The sequence below is a fragment of the Urocampus carinirostris genome, chromosome 3 (genome assembly GCF_059441175.1).
Source record: "Urocampus carinirostris isolate Australia breed hairy pipefish chromosome 3, RoL_Ucar_1.0, whole genome shotgun sequence".
In the NCBI taxonomy this organism is placed as follows: Eukaryota; Metazoa; Chordata; class Actinopteri; order Syngnathiformes; family Syngnathidae; genus Urocampus; species Urocampus carinirostris.
In genome coordinates, this window is record NC_142351.1 from 37,617,586 (window position 1) to 37,641,165 (window position 23,580).

The window sequence follows — 23,580 nt, forward strand, 5'->3', positions numbered from 1 at the left end:
TGGGCGGTAAAGAAAGGAGAAAGTGAGACCAGGGCGAGAATGTCAGGAAGCAAGCATGGGTGCAAGACAGAAAAGTACTGTATTTTTTGCACTATGAGGCGCACCGGATATAATGTGCAACCCCCAAAACTGTCTTTTTTTTCCATATATGTAAAGCGCACCGGACGATTAAAGTGCATATAATTGAAACTACAGTAAGGGCTAGGGTTGCACAAAAATAAATTAGCATTGATTGATCAGTTGATTCACATCGCTGTTCGGAATTGCTGTATTAATCAAATTAGTATGGGAGCTTCCATGATGCATATGCCCAAGGCACACCACAGAAAGTGGTAGCTCTGACGATTCCAGTGTTTAAGGGATCTGTGAACCTGATCTACTTTGTTGATATTTTAACGGGCTGGGCCGCAAAAATATTGTCATTCGTTAAAAAAAAAAAAAAAAAAAGGTTGGGCACCACGAAAATACGATAATGTATCACCAGCTCGTAAAGTCTTTATGAAGAGCAGGATATTCGAGTTGAATTTTAAAAAAGGCATTGGAGGAAGTAAATTGGTCGTTCTGAAAGATATAAATAAAAGCATGTTGCAGTTATTCAACGTTTGTGACTTAGACTGTTTAGTTTGAGCTAAAAAAATGGAACAACATTTTATACTGACTTTTAATCACATTCTGTTTTGTCATTTCTCCAACATTTTTATCTGGTTCACGGATCCCTTAGCCACCAGGGTCATCGGGGCACTACTTCCTGTGGTGGGTCCTTGCGAATAACAACCTGGCTGCGCCATGGATTGGACTTTGCTAATGTTTAGTGAGAATTCATTCAGGACTGTCAAGATTCCTCTACCCTCTTCATTATTTTCTTAGAAATAAATTAAAAAAAAATCTAAAATAGACCAAAAAAAACAAAAAAATAAACCATTATAATAATTTGCCTCGCAACAGAATTAAAGTAAATTATGTTATGTCTGTGTGCACCCTTTTCATTTTTTTTTTTTTACAAAGCGTTAACGTCATCAATATGAAAGCAACAAGTGATACAATGCGTTTCAACTCATTTTTTTCCCAAAATATCAGTGCTAACACGCACCGCTGCCTATCAATGCTGAGGTTCGGCTAATCTCTTAAGAGCCGATGAAGCGTCACACCGAAAAATAAAATGGCGACCAAATGAAGAATGTAATGTATCCAAGTCAGATTATGAGGCTTCTTCTGCTACTGCAAACTATGGAGAGTTGGGATGGGCTCCAGCACTCCGCGACCCTACTGAGGATAAGTGGTGCAGCTAATGAGATGAGATGAGATGAGTATACAGTATACAAGTATTTTTACTTGTTTAAATGAATGTCTGGGCCTCTAAATCTGTTTTGTTATTTGACAAGCATGTATCTGTTGTATCTGTTTAAAAGAATGGGAAACAAACTCTTAGTATTGTAGCTAAAATTAGTGTTATAATACGATAAGACCTATTGCCTTTTCCTACGTCATATCTATGTCCGTAGTGGTTAGGATTCAGCGCTTATACTGTCGCCTTCCAGGTTCAATCCCTGTTCCCACTATTGTTATGCAACTTCGATCAGCGATTAATATCGATTGATCAACGACCGTACAAATGTAATACTACACCACAAACGCTTTTAATTTTTTTCTGTACACGAGGCACACCAAATTATAAGGCGCGCGTTCAAATTTCTGTCCAATTTGGGGTTCTGGGTGTGTCCTAGAGTCCGAAAATTACGGTATGTAGGAGTTCCAAATTAAATGCCAAAGCCAGCTAAACTGCCAGATGGGTTATTGAACATTGACTTTAATTTACATGGAGATGAACCCCTCCCCTTTTATGCCCCCTTGTACTCCCGCTTACCACCACCTCTAACCATTACGCCATTGCACTCTCAACCTGCTATGACTGATAATCATAATGAGAAATGTGGGGAATATTTAGTCCCGACAATGGCACTCAGCAATGTAGGCAGCGTTGTTTATGTGAGGGACAATCTTTCAACAGTTAATGCACGGCAAAGAATAGAGACTGAGAGCAGCCCATTTCTCCGTACGAGCCCAAATGAATGGGTACAAAAGAAGAGAAGATATAGGAAGGTACCCAGCAGGATGAAATGGAACTATAGCATCCAAATCCTTCACTGTGGAGCAATGTTAGTGTTAGCACACATTAAAGAGCAAAAGTAATCTTACTCATACTCAATTTATTTTACAACCAAACAAAGAAGCGATAATTCATCACTTACACTTATTGCTCCAGCGAAGGTCGGGGGGTCCCGTCCCTGTGCGTTGAGCCGACCAGATGAACCAGGTTTTTCCAATGCTGGCGGTCTTGTGCCAGCTGTTCTGCATCCTCTACGGCAACTCCGTGTTGTTGGAGGTCGCCCGCAACGACGTCGAGCCATCGAGTGCGGGGTTTCCCTCGTCGTCTCCAGCCTGCGGCCTTTGGGTCAAACTGGAGAATGGCTCGTGTCGGATGGTCTGGTGGTAGACGAAGGACATGGCCAAACCAGCGGGTGCGGCGTTGTGCGACCAAGGAAGATGCTTGGGGCTGGCACGTGCGGGCTCTGAGCTCTTTATTGGAGACTCGCTGGGGCCACCTGATGTTCTCGATGGTTCTGAGAGCCCTGCTATCAAAACCATCGATTCTTGTGGCCAGGGTGTCGTTCAGGGGCCATGTTTCTGAGCCATAAAGCAGGATAGGGAGTACGGCGAGGTTGTAAATGCGGAGCTTCGTCTTGCGTGCGATGGTCTGGTGCCGCCAGAGTGGTTTCCAGAGAGACTGCAGAGCAGATGCTGCCAGGGCTCTTCTGCGGAGAATCTCTGGTTTTAGGTCCCCATTGTCTGTCACCATGGACCCCAGATATACAAAGCTCTTGACAGGCTCTACGATGTCGCTACCAATTTGGATGGGAGGTGGATCTGGTCCATCACCGACATACATGAACTTGGTTTTCGTCCAACTCACTTGCAGGCCAAGCCGCGCTGCCTCTTCGCTGTAAATGCCCAGAGCGTCTCTCAGCTGGCTGTAGGAAGTGCTGAGAATGATGGTGTCGTCAGCATACTCCAGGTCAGTCAGGTGGTAGTTGCCGAAAGACACTCCGGGGATGCGCTCACTAACCCTGAACATCAGATGGTCGATGATGCAATTAAAAAGGTCGGGAGCAGCCACACAGCCTTGGCGAACGCCGCTGGAGATAGCAAACCAGTCGGAGTCAATGCCGTTGATACGGACACAGCTCTCTGTGTTGCTGTAGAGCAGCTTGAACAGGGCTATGATCTTGGGTGGTGCTCTGAGAGCTTGGAGGATGTTCCACAGTGAAGAGTGGCAGACGGTGTCAAAGGCGGCCTTCAGATCAATGAATCCGATATATAGATGGCGATCTTTACGGAATTCACGGGTCTTTTCTATCAGCAAACGGACGGCAGAGATGTGGTCCGTTGTGGAGCGGTTGGGCATAAAGCCAGCCTGCTGGGGACGGCGGCAGCTTCTGATTGCTGGAAGGGCACGGCTGAGCAAGATCCTGGTAAAGACCTTGCCCGGGATGGAGAGTAAGGTTATGCCTCTGTGGTTTCCACAGACAAGCCTGTCGCCCTTGCATTTCCAGAAGGGCAAGATGACTCCTCTGGTCCAGTCGGTGGGCAGCTGCTCCGATTCCCACACCTGGTTGAATAGGCGGGTTAGCCACTCCACCATGCCATCACCGCCGGCCTTGAGCATCTCGCCGGTAATGGCACAGATGCCGGGGGCTTTCTTGGTGTTCAGCTTCTTCAGAGCAGCTCTCACTTCCTCGGGTGTTACGGGGTCTGTGCAGCAGGTGTCGTTAGGAGGTGCTGTGCTCGCAGCCCGTAGGAGGGTGGGATCAGCCGGGATGGTGCTGTGCTGCAAGAGGAGGCTAAAGTGCTCCTTCCAGCGCTCGAGGCAGTTGGCTTCTGTCATGATGAGGTTGCCGTCTGAGTCCTTTACCAGGGCTGTCTTTATGTGTGGGCCGCTACGGGCTTGGCGTAGTAGACTGAATACGCGGCTCATGTTGTTGTTGTTGGCCGCGGACTCAAGCTGTTGGGCTTCTGCCTGCCAAAACCTCTCCCTATCTTCAGCAATGGCCACATTGCGCAGGCGATTCAGTCTCCGATACTCTGTGAGGTCGCCTCGGAGTCGGGCCTCACGCCGCTGGTCTATGATGTTTAGTGTCCTCTCTGATATCCAGGGCTTTCTCGGGGAGGATCGCGGGCGTCCGAGGACATTGTGAGCAGACTGGAGGACACTTTCCTTGAAGGCCGCCCAGTCTGTCAGCTTGTCAGGAGCCAGGGTATCAAGAGAGCGGCGGATGGAGCAACTGAAGTCTCTGGCGATGTTGGGGTCGCTGAGTCGGGAGGAGTCGGGGCGAGGCAGAGTCTTGTGCTGGTTGGCTCGGAGCTTTAGCTTGAGCTGGGCCACCAGCAGACGATGGTCTGTGTTGCCAAGCTGTGCTCCTCTGAACACCCGGCAGTTGGTTACAAACGACTTCCAGCGTCGTGATATCAGGATGTGGTCCAATCCCTTCCTGGTTCTGCCATCTGGGCTGTACCACGTCCAGTGATGGATGCATTTCCGGGGAAACCAGGTGTCAGCAACACAAAGGTTGTTTTGGTGGCAGAGGAGGAGGAGGCGGTTGCCATTGTCGTTTGTTGTGCTGTCAACGAAGGTGGTGCCGACAGGTGAGCCGGGGGACCGATCAATGCTGGATAGAGTGGCGTTGGCATCAGTGAGGATGATGGTGACGTCGTGTGGTGGGGCTTGGTTGACAGCCTGGTGGAGTTGGTCAAAGAACGCGTCCTTCGCATCCTCATCAGCGACATCGGTGGGGGCGTAGGCGACGATCACTGTCATCTTGCCGTGATGGTGGAGGAATCGAGCAGACAGTAGTCTGTCACTTATTGGTGTCCAGCTGATGAGGGACCTCCGGAGGGCTTTTGGAATGGCAAGAGCCACACCGTAAAGGCCGGTCCGACTCTCGGGGCCACTCCAGATGTAGCAATGGTTGCCAGCTGTTGTTTCACCATTGCCTTGCCATCGTACTTCACAGAGCCCTGCCATGGTGATGTTATAGCGACAGAGCTCTCGGGACAGCAGGGTGGCAGCTCCGGGGCGAAGGAGTGTCTGGACATTCCAGGTGGCGACACGGGTCTTATGACGAAGATCGATCCGTACTCGTTGGTCGGGGGCAGGCTGGGGTCCGTTACCGTGTTGGTCAGTCCGGCTTCTTTCTCTGGTCAGTTTCGTAACAAAGTGTGTTTCTCCTGGGTGAGTTGTTAGCCCTCCGCAGGATAGTCGGTTGGTGGGGCTGCCACCTCACAGCGTACCGACACGCTGGGGTCTTTGTTTGTCTGGAACCTACCCCGGAGACCGGCCCGCCATGGGTGACCCTACCAGGAGCAAGCTCCCGACGGTATCGCTCTCCAGGGTCACTGGAACACGCAAGCCCCCTCGCCGCATCAAGGCCAGACCCATCCGAGGGGGGATAATTCATCCCCTCAATGTAAAATTGGTTTGTAAATATTTAAAGGTGGAGTGTATTGTTTTGAGGTGTCCTGAAATAAATTAAGTTAAATATTTCCTTTCTTAAGTATGTGTTTACAATGCTCATCCGAGTTCAAATAGCCCCTGATGCTTTATTTGCCACCACTCCTATCTACTTTATCTTGCTTGCAGAGATCTAACACAACCACAGTAAATTAAAAACTACTAAAAAATAATTCTAAAAAGCTGTTAGGGGAGGAACACATTAGGTAGGAGGAATGTGGGGATGGGTGGAAAGGGGATAGTCCTGGAGAGCGAGGTCAAGCTTGTCCACATGTTTGTTTGTTTTTAAATTGTATTATATCATTATATTTTTATTATATTTTCATTGTATTTTTATATATTATATTTATTTATTTGACAGCGTAGCATGAAAGAGTGAAAGAAAGAAAAGGGCTTTTTTAAGTACAGTACAGAACCAAAAGGTGAAAAAAGAAGAAGTCATTCAAGTGTGTCTAAGTAATGCACGCATTTTCACGCGCATCATGAATAAGTCAACAGAGGCTGCAATGATGACACAAGCCAGGAGATGACGGTTGTGAGTAAAACAGTACAGCTTGTACAGCTTCTTTAAGGGGCTGAAGAACATCAAAGATCTAATGCATACAAACTACTGAACTTTGAAAAATACAACAGACATTCAATTGCAAATAAAAGTTATCAGATGTATATATTAAACATACAAACAGAAAATAAGTAATTGTAGAAGAAGTCAGCCCCTGTGCCGCCCTGTGTACAGATGTGATTTGAATAAATAAATCAATATTTCGGCAGTTCACACCATCCTGGGCTGTTTAAGAATGTTTGATCCCGTTTTATATTCCGATCCACACAGATATAAGTACTCATCTTTTAAATACTCACAGAAAACCAAGCCCACTACACTACTTTAGATTTAATTTTTAAAGATCCCCAAAACAATGTATATAAATCCCTCTAAATTAATGTTTCTCGAGTTTTTTTTTTTTAATTAATGTTTACTGTTTATTGCTTATTTATTTAGGTGAACTGCTAACATGGCATCTTGATGTGATCCCGTTAGCCTTCTGTTCCTGACCATTTGGGCAGAAGCGCACCACTCAATTGATAGCATTTCACCCAATCATTGAAATGTATTACAGTAATTCCTCACTACTTCGCACTTCAGTTATTACTGGTTAACTGCTTCGCTGCTTTTGAATGTAATCGTCTTTATTGGCATTGATATAAACTGAGTATGCATTCTGTTCTGGGCAGACAGACCACAGCAAATGCCATCACAATGGCTTGTTGTTGTTTTTTTGTTTTTTGTTGGCGTGACTGCTTGTGAGCATGACAGTTATAGGCTGGTGTATGCGGTTAGCCAACTAGTGGGGCGGGCACACAAGTCAATGTACTTTTGTATGATGACATTAAAGAGCATTCATTCGAGTGCAATTCTGTGCAATTATTTTATTCTACTTCAGGGGTCGGGAACCTTTTTGACTCAAAGAGCCATAAAAGCAAAAAATATTAATTTTATTTTGGGAAAGAGCCACACCATATATTATGAGACAAATTTACAAAATTGCTAAACCCGCACCCGAGACAAAAGCTTAGTCTTCAGCACATTTATTTTTGATGATTTGATAAAAAATTATGAAAAGAGAATAATGCCAGAGCCCCTGTCCCAAAATCAACAAACATACCACTTTAAAATTGTCTCTTTCTTGCAATTACTCAAGATCGGTTAAACTCCTTTTGACCCTTTTTTTCATACATATTGGTTTCAAAACCAGATGCAAGTTGTTATTGTGTAAAAACATCACAACATTCTGCAAATAGGGAGCCTGATGAGCTCACTTTTGGCGCAGATGGCGTAGGGCGAGAGATGGGAGGGAGTGCTTGCGCTTTTTGCATGGCTCCACCCATCCCTCCCACTCACCCAATCAAAAGACTAAGTTCTCTTCCGGTGTTTTGGCGTATTTACAGTGTGTTCTGTGGATTCATCATAAGGTATCTGAACACTGAACACAGATTATATAGTGAACTTTTATATAAAGGATTCTTTAGCGTTGTACAGCCAAAACGAGTTTTTTTCCCCCCTTTTTTGTGTGACACCTTGACTGTAAATTGTAGTGAAAAACGTGCCCTATATATACTGCGAAGTAACACTAACACTTAGCTCTGGATTGGCTTTGCGTGTACCTGAATAGGACAAACAACTCAAGTTTCGAATAGGATGGAGAAATTTTGCATGCAATCAAATTTGTCTCTGAGCCATAGATATTCATAGAAAGAGCCATATATGGCTCGCGAGCCATAGGTTCCCGACCCCTGTTCTACTTCATGGTTTTTCACAGGGGGCTCTGGTCCCCATTAACTGCGATAACCAGGGTATTACTGTACTACCTTATTCATATGGTTATATTTGCTGTGATTATTTTCGTGTGTGTGATTATCAACCATTCATCCGTCAATTGTTCCGAAATACTTGCCAGTGTTTCCTGTGCGTACATGCAACCGACCCCTGACGATGGTGTGGACCGCCATGGGGTTGTTGGAGGCGTCGCCCGTTTGCAAGATTTCCTCTCCCACATAATCGGTTGTCAGAACTTCTACCTCATGGAGGGCCTGCACGGCCGTTTTACCATGACGTAGGATGTACTGCGGGCAAAATAGAGTAGGATATAATTTTTTGTATACAAAAAAAAAACCCACAAGAACATTAAGGGTAAAAAACTAAATGAAGATATGTTGAAGGCAACTAGAATTATCTAAATAGTTACATTACTAATATTTATGTGTTCTGTTTTAGTAATCGGGTCGCAATGATTAGTCGATGTTGTCGACAAAAATCAATTATAGAAATGTTTTTTCCCCCCAGACTTGTTTTTCCAACAGAGTGAGGCATCTCTACTTGAATATAATCTCTGATGACGGTCGCTTATGCACAATTGCATCTGTCTCGAGCTGTAACATATGACAGCGACAGAATCAAGTATGGATATGAAATCTTCTGAAGTTTGGGGCCATTTTAGCCTTAATATGGCAAATAAAAAGGCTACTTGCAAAGTTTATAAAGCACACTTCGCGAATCATGGCAGTAGCTCGGTGACGCATTTACACTTAATGAGAACAGTCGGACAGTTGAACAAAATGGGAGTCCAAGTCAGATTCAAGTAACATTCAAGCCAATACGGTTTTGATGACATGAATTCTACATTTTATACGTGCACATTTCGCTACAAATAAGAAACTTGAGTGTAAAGCCACACTGTGCCTGACACATATATTTGAAATAAAATGCATGCAGTCGAAAGAAAACAATTTCAGGTGTTTAAATCTTAAAACAGACAATCATCAGTTGTTAAAACCGTTTGATTTTAAACTGTTAAGAATCGTTGAGTACTCTTGACTTAGCACTTGACCACTAAATGTACTTTCCAAAGTGCAAATAATATTTGTTTTATTTACTGTTCTGCTGCTGCCAATGAGCCTGTTTTGTTTACAATGATCCAAATTGTTGACTTTTTTTGATAAATTACCTATTTGCCTATTCCTAAAATATGGACAGAGGCATGTTCAATAAAATATGTATTCTTCAGTGTCACTATTTTTCTTGTGATTATTATTTGACACATAATGAAATCAACCTCATTCTTAATTTTAGAAAAAGAAAATGGTTTTACAATTGACTAATCGTTTCAAAAGTCGTTGACAAGTTTACTATCAAAACAGTCTTTAACTGCAGCCCTAGTTAGAGTAAGGATCTACAATTTTTACAGTATATATAGAGATAAGCATAATTTGTTGTTTACACATAATAGTCAAACTTTAATTCGAAAAATGAAGTCCAACATTCTAATACTGCAGTAGTGTTTACCATGTGCATTTCATTGAAACATCTACATTTGTTTGATATTATTTATAATTAAATGGGGAAGGACTTAATAAACAAAAGTGCATATTTTTTGAAGAGGGAAAACTTCACTACTTCTTAATCTAAGCTGTTAGTACACTTTCATGCTCGCAGGGTAAAAATATATAGATTTTTTCTTTTATATAATGAAAAATAAAATCAATTTTATGAATTTTTTAAAGGCATCTTCGAAACAAACACAATGTGAAAAACAGCAAGTTGTAAAGTGTTCAGTAAAAAAAAAGAATAATAAAAAAAGCTTTTTATTGAGCCAAAAGGTTCGTTTTATAGTTAAGGAAAAATAGAGTACGTAAAAGGAAAGCATTTTATTTTGGAAGTAGAGTGCTTTTGCAACAGTGACATGATTCCCTATAATGCCAGGCTCACACTATGAAATCTACAATTCTGCAAATGCTGCGTGAGCAAATGATGGATGTGCTGCAATGTCTAGATATCGTATGAGAACAGATAGCAGTTTGTCATTAATTATGCTTTATCACACTTTTGTTATCATCTCTTATGAATTGGAATAAGAGTTTCTTCTGTTAAAGAGAAAATATCACATTGGTTTTGCCCAGAAGCGGAGTCAGCAGTGCGAATGTAATACCTTGAGCTCAATGGCTGTTGAACCTATGAGTAGCAATGAGTCACTGTCCCAGATGTCAATGTGCATGGTGTGAAGGGCCAGGTAGCGCAGGAACCGATGACGCTCTCCTGGTTTGAGAAAACTCTCATCGACTCGGAACTGTACCTGAAGCCCGGGAGGATCTGCACAAAAAGAGATAATGAACAAGTAGAGTCACATTTATTTGAAAAGCCCTTAACAACAAAATGTCGCAAAAACAGACCACAGTTACAAAAAAACATACATTCCAGACAAGATGCTAGCAAAATAATAAGAAGTAAAATAGACAAAAAACATTTTAGATGTATTTTCTGTTAGAATTTAATCTACTGTGGTTGCTATTTTATCTGATATATACTTCAATTGGATAAAACTGTAATACAATAAATGTCTTCCACTAGATTTTGAAATCGGGAATGTGGAACACGCCCAGTTTGGGTGGTCAGGCAACTTAATTTCCCAATATTGCCCTTGGGAAATATTTAAGGTTGTACCAATGAAGTTTAAGGCTCACCTTGACTTAGCAAAGAAAGTTTGACTCTGGTTTGATATAGAAAACATACTGCATATCCTGTTCTCGGCGAATGAAGCTGCTGAAGGCTGGTATCGCAGATAAAAACTATTTCAGGTTGTCCCAGTGAAGCTTGAGTCTCAACTCGACGTAACAGTAAATGCTAACTCTAGTTTGACATAGGAATATAAATAAGAGTGACAAACTTTACATACGAGATAAATATGTTTGCGGATCGAGCTCACATATAGAATTTCTTGGATCTCGAACATATTTGCCCCATAGGAAATAACTGAATCCGTTCCCTGCTTCCCAAAATCATCCAACCCTGAATAGCTATAAAACATATCTTCCCGAACACTTTCAAATAGTAATTGAAAATTTAAAAAAATTCATAAGAAAATATAGGATAACAAAAACCTTTTAAGTCCTGACCCCAAAAATGAGGAAGATGTCGCATAACCGACGAGTGGGTTAACTTTGGAAAGGCGGCGCGCACCGTCAGGATTCATCAAAAAGAATTGCAAAAAAACGTTTGTGTTTCTTGTTTTATATTGCACAATCATTAAAACGCCATGGCTTTTGACAAATGCCTTGAACAATGTCCTTTAGATTGTTCAATAGTTGGTGCCTACTTGTGGTTAAAAACACTTTTTTCGTTAAAAAAAGAAAAAACAATTTAACTTAATAATAAGCGAAAATGCATTAACGCTGTGTGTGTGTGTGTGTGTGTATATATACTGGACTGTCTCAGAAAATTAGAATATTGTGATAAAGTTCTTTATTTTCTGTAATGCAATTAAAAAAACAAAAATGTCATACATTCTGGATTCATTACACATCAACTGAACTATTTCAAGCCTTTTATTATTTTAATATTGCTGAATTTGGCTTACAGCTTAAGAAAACTCAAAAATCCTATCTCAAAATATTAGAATATCATGAAAAAGTATACAAGTAGGCTATTCAACTAATCACCTGAATCATCTAATTAACTCGAAACACCTTGCGAGGGTTTCCTGAGCCTTAAAAACACTCAGCTTGGTTCAGTAAACTAAATCACTGCTGATCTGACTGCTGTCCAGAGGACCATCATTGATACCCTCCTGATGGAGGGTAAGACACAAAAATAAATTTCTCAAAGAGCAGGCTGTTCACAGAGTGCAGTTTCAAAGCATATCCACAAAGTCTGTTGGAAGGGAAAAATGTGGCCGGAAACGCTGCACAACCAAGAGAGATGACCGCAGCCTTAACAAAATTGTGAAGAAGAGCCGCTTCCAGAATTTGAGGGAGCTTCAAAGACAGTGGGCTGAAGCTGGAGTCCAGGTATCAAAAGCCACAGTTCACAGACGTGTCCGGGAAATGGGCTACAATAGCCGTATTCCCATGGTCAAGCCACTTCTGAACTCAAGACAACGGAAGAAGCGTCTGACTTGGGCTATGGAGAAGAAGCACTGGACAGTTGCAGAGTGGTCAAAAGTCCTCTTTTCAGACGAAAGCAAGTTCTGCATTTCATTTGGAAGTCAAGGCGCCAGAGTCTGGAGAAAGGCTGGAGAAGAGCAAAATCCAAGTTGCTTGAAATCCAGTGTGAAGTTCCCACAGTCAGCAATGGTTTGGGGAGCCATGTCAGCTGCTGGTGTTGGTCCACTGTGTTTCATCAAGTCCAGAGTAAATGCAACTGTGTACCAAGAGATTTTAGAGCACTACATGCTTCCATCTGCTGAAAAGCTCTATGGAGATGAGTATTTCATTTTCCAGCATGATCTGGCACCTGCCCACAGTGCCAAAACCACCAGTAACTGGTGCACTGACCATGGCATCACTGTCCTTGATTGGCCTGCTAATTCCCCTGACCTGAACCCCATCGAGAATTTGTGGGGTATAGTTAAGAAGAAGATGAAAGACACCAGACCTACAAATGCAAATGAGCTGAAGGCCGCTATCGAAGCATCCTGGGCATCAATAACACCTCAGCAATGCCACAAGCTGATTGCCTCCATGCCACGCCGGATTGATGCAGTAATCCGTGCAAAAGGATTCCCAACCAAGTACTGAGTGCATCAATGGACATTTTCAAATGTTTGATTTAGTTTTGCTGTTATAAAATTATTTTTTTACTTGGTCTGAGGAAGCATTCTAATATTTTGAGATAGGATTTTTGAGTTTTTTTCAGCTGTAAGCCAAAATCAGCAATATTCAAATAATAAAAGGCTTGAAATAGTTCAGTTGATGTGTAATGAATCCAGAATGTATGACATTTTTGTTTTTTTAATTGCATTACAGAAAATAAAGAACTTTATCACAATATTCTAATTTTCTGAGACAGTCCAGTATATATATATACATTCGTACGTACAGTGGCTTGCAAAACTATTTGCCCCCCTTGAACTTTGTAAACTTTTGCCACATTTCAGACTTCAAACATCAAGATATAAAACTGTAATCTCTTGTAAATCATCAATAAGTGGGACACAATCATGATCCAAATCATAATGCAAAAGCTAGAATGGAATGATTCACCGAAAAACATCAAGGTGTTAGAATGGCCAAGTCAAAGTCCAGACCTCAGTCCAATTGATAATCTGTGGAAAGAACTGAAAACTGCTGTTCACAAACGTTTCCATCCAACCCCACTGAGTTCGAGCTGTTTTGCAAGGAGGGATGGGCAAAAATATTGGTTTCTCGATGTGAAAAACCGATAGAGATAAACCCCAAGCCACTTCCAGCTGTAATCGCAGCAAAAGGTGGCGCTATAAAATATTAAGTCAATGGGGCTGAATAATTTTGCACACCCACTTTTTCTTTTTCTATTTGTTAAAAAAGTTTAAAATATCTTATAAAGTGTGTTTCACTTCATGATTGTGTCCCACTTATTGTTGATGCTTCACAAAAATTTAGTTTTACCGTATTTTCCGCACTATGAGGCGCACCTAAAAGCCTTTATTTTTTTCAAAAGCTGACCATGCGCCTTATAATACAGTGCGCCTTATTTATGGATCAATATTAATTCGCAAAGTCTTGCAACTAACTTGCAGCCGCCAACTAGATTTTCCCCCAAACGCCAAGTAGTCTACGGTGTAAGCTGGGATTTATTTACCGGCGTTTCATTGGCTAACCAATGTGTCAATCATCATTTGAATCGATCACTATTGGCTAAAGTTATTCGGAGGTCAAGGGGCGGATCCCTTTTATCATTTACAGGCTGGCATTGGCTTGAACGGCAAAACAAAGCCTGCAATTGGCCAAAAAAGATGTGTCAATCATCAGTTGAATCGATCAATATTGGCTAAAGTTATTCGGAGGTCAAGGGGCGGATCCTTATCATTTACAGGCTGGCATTGGCTTAAACGGCAAAGCAAAGCCTGCAATTGGCCAAAAAAGCTGAATGTGTATAGCACGTGGTTTGACGGCATACAGAAAGCATTTTCTACTATACTGTATTTGTAAATATTTTATTCTCCTGGATTTACTACACTCACGAATATAAGAGGACCACTGCTGCACATTATTATGAACACAACGACTTTGGTGAGCTACTCCGGCTATATATCTTGTTTCAGACTGAACTCGATGTTTCTGTGATAAGCGGTGCAGATAATGGATGGAATGGAGTGTCTATTTTTAAATTAAACTCAATTCCAAGTGTTTATTGTCATATGCACAATAAAGTTGCGAGCGAAAAAGAAAATAGAAACTAAGGAATGGTTGGCATTTCTTGAATCCCAAGATTTTAACAATCCGAATGATGGAACAATGCATTTGAGTGACATCGTATGGACACCGCATCCGCACGTGTTCTCGACGCGTATTTGCGTCTTTGCAAGCTTTGGGAATATTAAGGGGGTAATAAGTTGGACTGAACTATCTGACTGTTTTGTCCACGTTCCCATTACAGCGCCTTATAATCCGGTGTGTCTTATGTATGTCAAAAATAGGACCAAAAACTATTTTTTCGGGGTGCGCCCTATAACCCGGTGCGCCTTATAGTGCGGAAAATACGGTATATCTTTATGTTTAAAGTCTGAAATGTGGCAAAAGGTCACAAAGTTCAAGGGGGCCAAATAGTTTCGCAAGCCACTATACATACATACATACAAACATACATATATAGTACGCGCATTTTTCGAAATGGATTAAGTGGGTTAAGAAATGTGTATTTATGTGACACGAGGCTCATCCAGGTGGAGCTGACATGATAGTCCGCAATCTTGCTGCTAAAGATAACTAAAAAAAAACACCCACTTTACCCAGGGCAAAAAATGAGAAGAAAATAGTGCGGTTTGGTCACTGAGTATTCAAAGTTTGTACTTTTCCTTTCGTTTTGCAGCACTCATTTTTGGTTGCACTACACAATACAGACACCTCTAGCTGTCACATAGTGCACAGTATACCTTTGATGGTTTGTTCATACAAAAATCCGCAATGTCTTTTTGCAATTTGACTTTTCTGAGACCAAGTTGTGATGCAATATAGTGACCAAAAACTACGGATTGCAGAAACATTTTTGCCGCAGCAGTCGACATTTGGCTACAAATTGATGAAGAAGTTGCAAGATTTATTTTTTTAATACATACATTATGTATTAGATATTTTAAAAGAGCTTAAAATCAACTTTTTGTGTTGAGTTACAATGTGGGATGGTTAATTTCCTACACATACCGTACTTAAAAATTGTGAGCTCTGTTGCGGTTACATTCCAGTTTTTTAAAACATTTAGTTTCAGGTAACCAACCAGTTCAGGGTGTCCCCTATCCACTGCCCGAAGATAACTGCAATGGGCTCCAGCACCATCACAACTCTCCTGAGGATAAGCGGTGCAAATAATGGATGGATAGATAGATGAATGTATAGTTTCAGGTAAAAATTTTAATACTACATAGTTGTTAGACAAGACATTGCTTTCATTGACCTTGCAGTAATAATCTATTTGAATGACCATGAGCAAGTCAAACTGTATTCCCAGCATACATTATGCGATCATCCAAGCAGATTAAATACAAAGTTTTAACCTGGAATGCATACTTGCATCTACAGTATAAGAAATCAATAGGTGTGTCACTCAACAAAAAAAACTACACATGCAGTGTTGTTGCCAGACAGTGTAATAAAATCAACATGCAAAATGAACTTGCAAACATGGGTTTAGTTATATAAAAAGGTATAAAAAGGTATTCATCAAACATATTATTAACACATTATTATGGTCCCTTTCTCAGTATCTTGCTCTGCATGGTACACTTGAAATGTCAACGATTTGTTAAAAAATTGCAATGCCATTCACTGAGGAAATTTTCTTCCAGCTTTCAATAGCCCTTTATGCTTGCTGCAATGAAGTCAACTGAGGTGAGCTAAAGGCTTGTCAAAGATTGAGAAATTGCAAATGATCACCACAATACATTCTCAAACATGAAATGAGTCATTAAAAGCAACACTTTATTCTACATTGATTTATTTATTAGTATTTACAACAAAGTGGTGCCAATGGAATTAATTTCAGTTTCATTAGCATGTGACGCTTCGTCTATGTAATGTATTCTTCTTGTAAAATAAGTATCAAAACGCTTTATCCTCATCAAACTCAAATTAATTCCCTGTCCATCTGCACAAACCAGGAAGTCTTCACTTGGACCATTAATTCTCTCAGCATGTCATGAGCTGGCACCATTGGGAGAGCAAGGGAAAAAAGAAGAGGAAGATGGACATTAGTTTGTGTGTGTTTGTCCTTAGCAGCAGGGAGAGTTTGAGATATTTGGCCTGAAGGGGGCTTCTCAGTGTGTACGTGTGCGTGGGCTGGAATACTTGGAGCGACACCCAGCAGAGTGACGACTCACCCTGCAACAAAAACTATGCACCCAGGGTAGATTGTATGATGTGTGCACAGCAGGCACAGCAGACGGAATGCAATACTGGGCAGGATCAAACCATTGTACGCTGCAGACTTAGAGGACTAAAAAGTGAATACAATAGGACATCTAGAATGCTGCACAATGGCAACAGGTAACCCTTGAGGAACATATGAGTTGACTGCCTGCCGGTCTGATTTAAAAAATAGTTCAGCAATGATCTATTGAGCTATTTTAAAAATATGCATACCAAATACACGTTGTGATATTTAGTATTTTTGCACAACCCCAAAAATTTTGGGACAAATTGTTATGAAAATTAACTGTACCAGTAATAATCAGTGTTTTCGCAACATGGTGCATGACTTCGCTACCTAATAAAACTGGTTCATGAATTTCATTGCCATTTAAATGGTACCTGTCCGCCCTGAGCTCAGGGCAGATAAATGAACCCTTGGTCCGTCTAAGTGGAGTTGGCATGTTTATATGGCCCTACAAAATAAAACTCAATATAAAAATGGTGGCAAGCAAAGAGTACAGGAATTTCTCTTTACTGATATTCTTCCCTACCAGAAATATTTGCATATAAGCTGTATTTACAACCAATAAATACTAAACCCAGGGGGTCAGCTTAAATGTACAAGTTTAGTTGTGTGTCAAGGCTCACCAGAAGCGAACGGCAGCGCATGGGGAGGAGGCGTGGTTTACACAGAAAAACAAACCAACAGGAAATTAACGGGGCAACGTAAGCAGAAATATGATGGTAAATATGTTCCAAATTTCAGTCTTTTTATTGCTAAATTTATTTTGCAATTCAACATGTCTGCAAGAAGTAAGCAAACATCTTGGGAAATACTCAGAAATGGTGGAGGAAATCCGAGTGTTTTTTTAGCCCAATGATATTATGGGTATGGAGTCTCTCAGCTATGTGTTCCTTTCCAAGCTCTCAAAATTGCACAAGCAAGAACTATGACGGGCGGTCAAATAAAGACCAACAAGTAGCAATTATTTTTGACTCTGTAAACGCACATGTAGATTTGCTTTACATTGTAGTGTGCATATGTGCATAGTTTTGCTTTATTTTCTGGGGTTATAGCACTTTTAACTGACTGTAAGATAACAAGCAGTGAATTGCGAAATTGATTGTTCCTAAAGATTTGATGGTAATCCATTGTGTAAGGCATTTTATTTAGAGCGTTCCACAAATGTTTTATAGGATTGACGTCTGAACTTTGGCTTGGCAATTCTAACACTTTTAAATGTTGAGTTTTAAACCATTCCATAGTAGTTTTACTTTATGTTTAGGGATGTTGACCTGTTGGAAGATAAACCTGCGAAACATCCTCAGGTCTTTTGCAAATTTTCTGGCAGAGTTTCCCTGTATTCCCTCAGTCCCTGCTCGAGAAAAGCAACCACGGAGCATGATGCAGCCACTGCCTTGTCTGAAAGTGAAAATGGTGTTTTCAGGGTGACGTGCAGTGTGCCTCTTACGCCAAACGTAACGCTTTGCATTCAGCCCGAGAAGTTAAATTTTGGTCACATCTGACCAGAGCACTTTGTTCCACATGTTATTTGTGTCTCCCGTGTGGTTTCACGGACCTTTTCATTGGTATTCTTTCACAAAGGGCTTTCTTTCTGCCACTCATCCATAAAGGGCAGATTTATGCAGAGTATGATTAATAGTTGTCTCATGCAAAGATGGTCTCACCTCAGCTGTGTATGCCTGCAGGTCATCCAATGAGATCATGATCCACATGGTTGCTTTCTTAGTTTTCTCATTGTCTGGGCTGAAAGTTTACAACCAGGTCTTGCAGTAATTTTATGCTCTCTATTTTGATATTATTGCTCGCACCGAGCTCTGGGTGATATGTAAATGTTGCGAAATCTTCTAGCATCCATTCCTGTTATGAACTATTCCATAACTTTATGCCAGACCTGCCATGTGTGTTCTTTGGTCTTCATAATGCTCTCCTCTCTCCGGTGTCTGCTATCACAGACCACTGAGCCCACCACAGAGCATATGCTTTAATTCACTCTGTTTATTATTTCAAGTCATTTAGATTATCATTGGATTATTCAGTAGTCATCAGGGGACTTCTGGAGTCAGTTGGCAGAGCTAATGGAACAGGGGGGGATATCTTTGCAAACCTACTTTCTTTCGTTGTGAATACAATATAAAATGTTGAAATAAAATGGTTCCACTTCACGATTGTGTCTCACATGTTGTTGATTCTTAGGAAATATTCTCATGTGTTTAGCTTTAAGTTCAAAGCCATAGATAGATTATTTTGCATGTGTTATTCCCAACATATTTATTTTCGGGCAAGCTCATATCACAAAACCTTATTTCTGTTAACTGCTTGCAGTAATGCTTAACAGCGGCACAGAGAAGAATAAAGTAAAATAGCCTTGATTGTAATTCACCTGAACACGTTTTGGCAGTGAGTCAAATTTTGAGTAATAATTTATGTTACTGTTCCTAATTTTTATTGCTGGTATACTGTAATACTTAAATCATCACATATTTCACTGAGAAAAAACCTTTTTTACTATTTGTTTTATATAAATTTGTTTATTATTATATGCGTATTTCTTTTTTTCACTACAGTCACCAATAGTTTATATTTTATCCAAGTCTTTTAAACTCAAGGTCAGTACTTTGTAAAGCATTGAAAGCTTAAAGTATTGTCCTAATATTATTTACTTAACATGTGCTGGTTGTTTATAATCGGTTGGTTGGTTGCAAGGCTTGAATTTGGTGTATTATTTCTTGAAAAACAATTACATATTATTTAGAATAAAAATAAAGTAAACATTTAACTTTTTTGTTTTCTGTTCATGGATCTTTCAAAATGTATAAATGAAAAACTGATATTTAATGTGCGGAACATAATGGTACACTGTGCTTTTTTTAAGGCTGGAGCAAATCAATTTAATTGGACAATCCCCAAGTGTGCATTAATATGTTTAATAACACTCAGTTGCAATTAACTGTAAATCTATGAATGTATATTTTAATAGAAATCACGCTTCATATTTCAAATGCCGTCAGCTGACACAGCACAACTGCTAGTTAAATGAGCAGCCTTTTCAAATACAGGAAACTGGCCAATATGCCAGAAGCTTCTTTCAAATTACAAATATCTAAATCATATACAGAGTGAGATAGCACTCAGGGTTCATACACCTTTTCCATGGCCAAACTCAAGAACTTTTTACTTTTTTTGGACTGTCAAAGCCAATTTTCAGGTTTTTAGGTTGTTGGTGACTATGATCACAAATATAAAGACGCTATCTTGCTGCTAGCACATACTTTGTGCTTATTTGAGATGTTACCAATTATGATGTATGATCTTTTTCTGTCAATGGGATAGTGTAAATTGAAATTAATTCTGCCGTTATGCCTCAACAATGTGCGTGAAGCTTGAATATGTCACACTTTACAAACACATGGGGGCTCTATACTTTAGAAGTTGGGTAAAAATAGAGTTCAATATGGAGAAGAAAAAAAGTACTGTATGTATGAAAGAAACATTTTAATCATATTGAAGGACCTCAAAGCAGAGTGCATTTAATCTTCCAAAGAGACTGCTACTCTTATGCTTTTGTTTTACATATTTTAGTTTATTTTTTGTACATACTTTAATTTTCTTTTTTTTTCAGTTTTTTTCCGAGGATCTGTGTCAAATTTTTTTAAATAGAATTGTAAATAGTTATTTTATGGGGAATTTGGTAGAATTTTCTTTGAAAAAAAATGTATATTATTGTATCATCACTAACACATTAAAATAGAGAGACAATTTGAGTTTACTTAAATTATCGCTTGCACGGTTAGACAATGCAGCTACGTGATATGCATGACCTACGTGCCTACTTTAAGTTACCATTACCGTAAATTTCGGACTATAGAGCGCACCTGATTATAAGCCGCACCCACCACTTTTTGGGTGATTTGCCACTTTTGCACTTACACAAGCCGCACCCATGTATAGGCCGCGTGCGCCCGCATTAATACTAGTGACACAATCACAAATCTAAACCAGATCAGTCTGTAAGTTCCGCGACTGTAACTACATAGATAGTACACAGTTCTAGAACCATAGTTGGCATCAATAATGGAAAGTGATACCCGTATTTGACGTATGATGCAGACTTGTAAAGTTCGGGTCCCGTTGAAGGTAATCCAAGGAAACAAAATGTATATTTCCAAAGTTAAGGGTGGGAAAAATATATATCCACTATTGTCCGCTGCAGACAGATCTTCCGGTAACTCATCTTTACCCCAATTCCCATCAGCCCGCGTTTGCTCCGCCCCTTCTTTTAGATTCGTCCGTAGAACACATAACAGAATAAATCTCTAAAATAAATACATTACAAAAATATACAGTTGCAAATACATATTATGCAAAATAATGCTAGAAAAGAAAAAAGGAGAAGAAAAATTAAAGAAAAGAGTCTGCAGAAGGAACTGTGAATACGGGTTATACAGTATAGCACATTGTACAGCGGAACATATTGCCAATACGAGAAGGCCTGTGGGGTAAAAGGGCAACATTAATGCTAGAAAAGAAAAAAGGAGAAGAAAAATTAAAGAAAAGAGTCTGCAGAAGGAACTGTGAATACAGGTTATACAGTATAGCACATTGTACAGCGGTATATATTGCCAATACGAGGAGGCCTGTGGGGTAAAAGGGCAACATTTTGTGTGCTCCGTCAGTAGCAGTGATATCTCTTCCATTTCATTAATTGCAACATGAATAGACATCAATCACTGGCCGCTTGGCTGATTGAAAGGGAAGCAGCATTGGAGAACATTGCCAAGCATCACGGAACTGCCGCGCCGCTTGTACAAAATGATTGGACAATGTCAGGCTAGAGGGGAGCTAGATAAATCACAATGTGGTCTGTTCGTGTAACATGAGCCCATTTAAGGTTGCCTGGAAAATGGAATAGTGCTTTGCTTGATGGTGGGTTCCCGGTATCTTTTGCGCATATGCAGAAATGCACATATTTAACACTGTCTTGTTAGCACGCGCAAGCAGAGTGAGGGTTGTAATAATGTTTTCGTTTGGGATCTAAGTGTGAATGTGTTTTTTTTGTCCGTGCCTTTGTCTGTTTTAGTGTCTGTCTACCCAAGAAAAGGGAAAGTAGTTTAGATATGACCACACATGCAGTCAGATAGTCTACAACAGATGTGAAAAATACTAGAAGAGAAGCTGACTCAGCACTTTTGTATTCTTGACTCGGCATTTTTTGCAGAAAGGCATGCAAGTTTGGCCAGGATCACAAGCTTTTAAGCCATTAGGTAAATCACACTAGAGGTGAAAATGGCCCATATTTGCACCAGATTTTACATGCAGTTAGATCGGTTACATCAGATGTAAAACTTGTCCCAAAAAGCTGACTCTGCATTTTTGGTTTTGCTGACACAGCTTTCCCAGAAGGCATTTTACTTTCTCAGGCCAGAAAAACTTTGGCCACAATCACAGTCTTTTTTAAAAGCAATTTGGTAGGTCACTCTAGAGGTGAAAATGCCAAAAAGGGAAATGCCACCCAAAAATAGTTTCAAGTCTTAACGGGTGTGATGCACAAATGGCGAATAGCCATTCTAATTTACCTTTGTGTTTTGTACATTATAGATTATCCCTATTCACATCCTTATTTTAGCAAAACCTCGACTGCAAATGTGATTGCATGACACGATGTTATGTATAGTTTTAAAATAAAACATAGCTTTTGAAAATCCAACGTAGGGAGCAAAAACTTGAGGCTCTGAAGAGTCATTTGAAATAAATTCATAAATGTGACATTTTAAAAACAATAGAAAATATTGGTATTAGAGAAAGTTCTAGGTAGGTTGGATGCCAACAAATGGTAGACGATGCACAATTTTATAATAACAGATGTTAGAAGACATAGAAGCAAAATTTGCATCTTTCAAGTTAAGTGTGCATTGTTTGACCACTGTATAAAGTTGGGCATCAGAAAACGAGTGCTAAAAAGCAAAATGTATATACAAAAATATGGAAACTGGCATACAAGTGTGCTGGTTTTACTCAGGGCAGCTCAGGGTGACAAAAGCAAGACATGCTGCCTTCAAATTCTCGGAAAATAATTGGAATATACCAATGAAATTACAGACAGACAGACAGAGAAAAAAACTACATAGTCGATCCTCACATTTTGCATGTTTAGGAATTTTGGAATACCTTTCAGCATGATTTATATATATATATATATATATATATATATATATATATATATATATATATATATATATATATATAAATATTATATCATGCACCATTTTTAGAGTGCTAGATTGGGTGGTTTACCAGATGTGTGTATGACGACCTAAATACACACTCTGAAGCAAGAGAGAGCTTTACCTGAATTTACAGAGCCGTCATTTTTGATGGAGGTCAGAACGCAAGGAAGCTGCTCGCTTGATTTCAGTTGCGTCCCTTCACTTTTCACCAGGCGAAGCTGCTGTGTTGTGACTGGTGGAAAACGGTAGAACTGGAAGGTGAAGTATATGCTGGCAGGCCATTCAGGACCAATCCCCTCCCTTGGCATTCTGAGAAGAAGTTAAAATCAACACAAATAACTAGACTGATTGAGCCGATGTCACTAGCGAGATTGAATAAAGGGAAACAATATATTTCTAGTTTTCACAAGAGAAAGTCCTAAATACATCTTACTGTCCAAACATCCAACCAAAGATCATAAAAAGTGCCCACACAAACACTAGCCCACAAGAACCTTGAATGTAATCACACAATTTTGATACTACACACGTTGCTAAAGTCAACTTCCGTTCACTTTCACCAGAATGATTTGCAATTAGCAATCATCTCCTCCTCAAAAAAAAGGTAATCAACTCTTCACTCGATAATCAACAAAGGAAGGGAATTTTGCATCCAAATACATGTAGCGGAGAAAAAATAACATTTTGCCGTAATATGAATGCATGTTTTAAATATTGTATAATAATTCACTCAATACTCGTTCAGATGGAATATTATTTCGCAATATAATGTTACTGGCAATACAATTTTATGTTAAGTCTTGTCATGATGGATAGGCAGATGGATGGATGGATGGATGGATGGTTGATGCAAGGAGCTGTTGTTACAAATACTATTGCTAAGTTGGATT

General features: G+C 40.1%; 1 protein-coding gene across 1 annotated transcript in view; it reads right to left on the minus strand.

The window, feature by feature from the left end:
* Window positions 1-23,580, minus strand: part of nphp4 (nephronophthisis 4) — a 216,020-nt gene that overhangs the window by 63,738 nt on the left and 128,702 nt on the right. Inside the window, exons 15-17 of the mRNA XM_088331685.1 lie at window positions 22,812-22,999; window positions 10,051-10,211; window positions 8,020-8,188 (exon numbers count right to left, since the gene is read on the minus strand). Coding sequence (XP_088187811.1) covers window positions 8,020-8,188; window positions 10,051-10,211; window positions 22,812-22,999 — 518 coding nt within the window. The remainder of the gene's footprint in view (window positions 1-8,019; window positions 8,189-10,050; window positions 10,212-22,811; window positions 23,000-23,580) is intronic.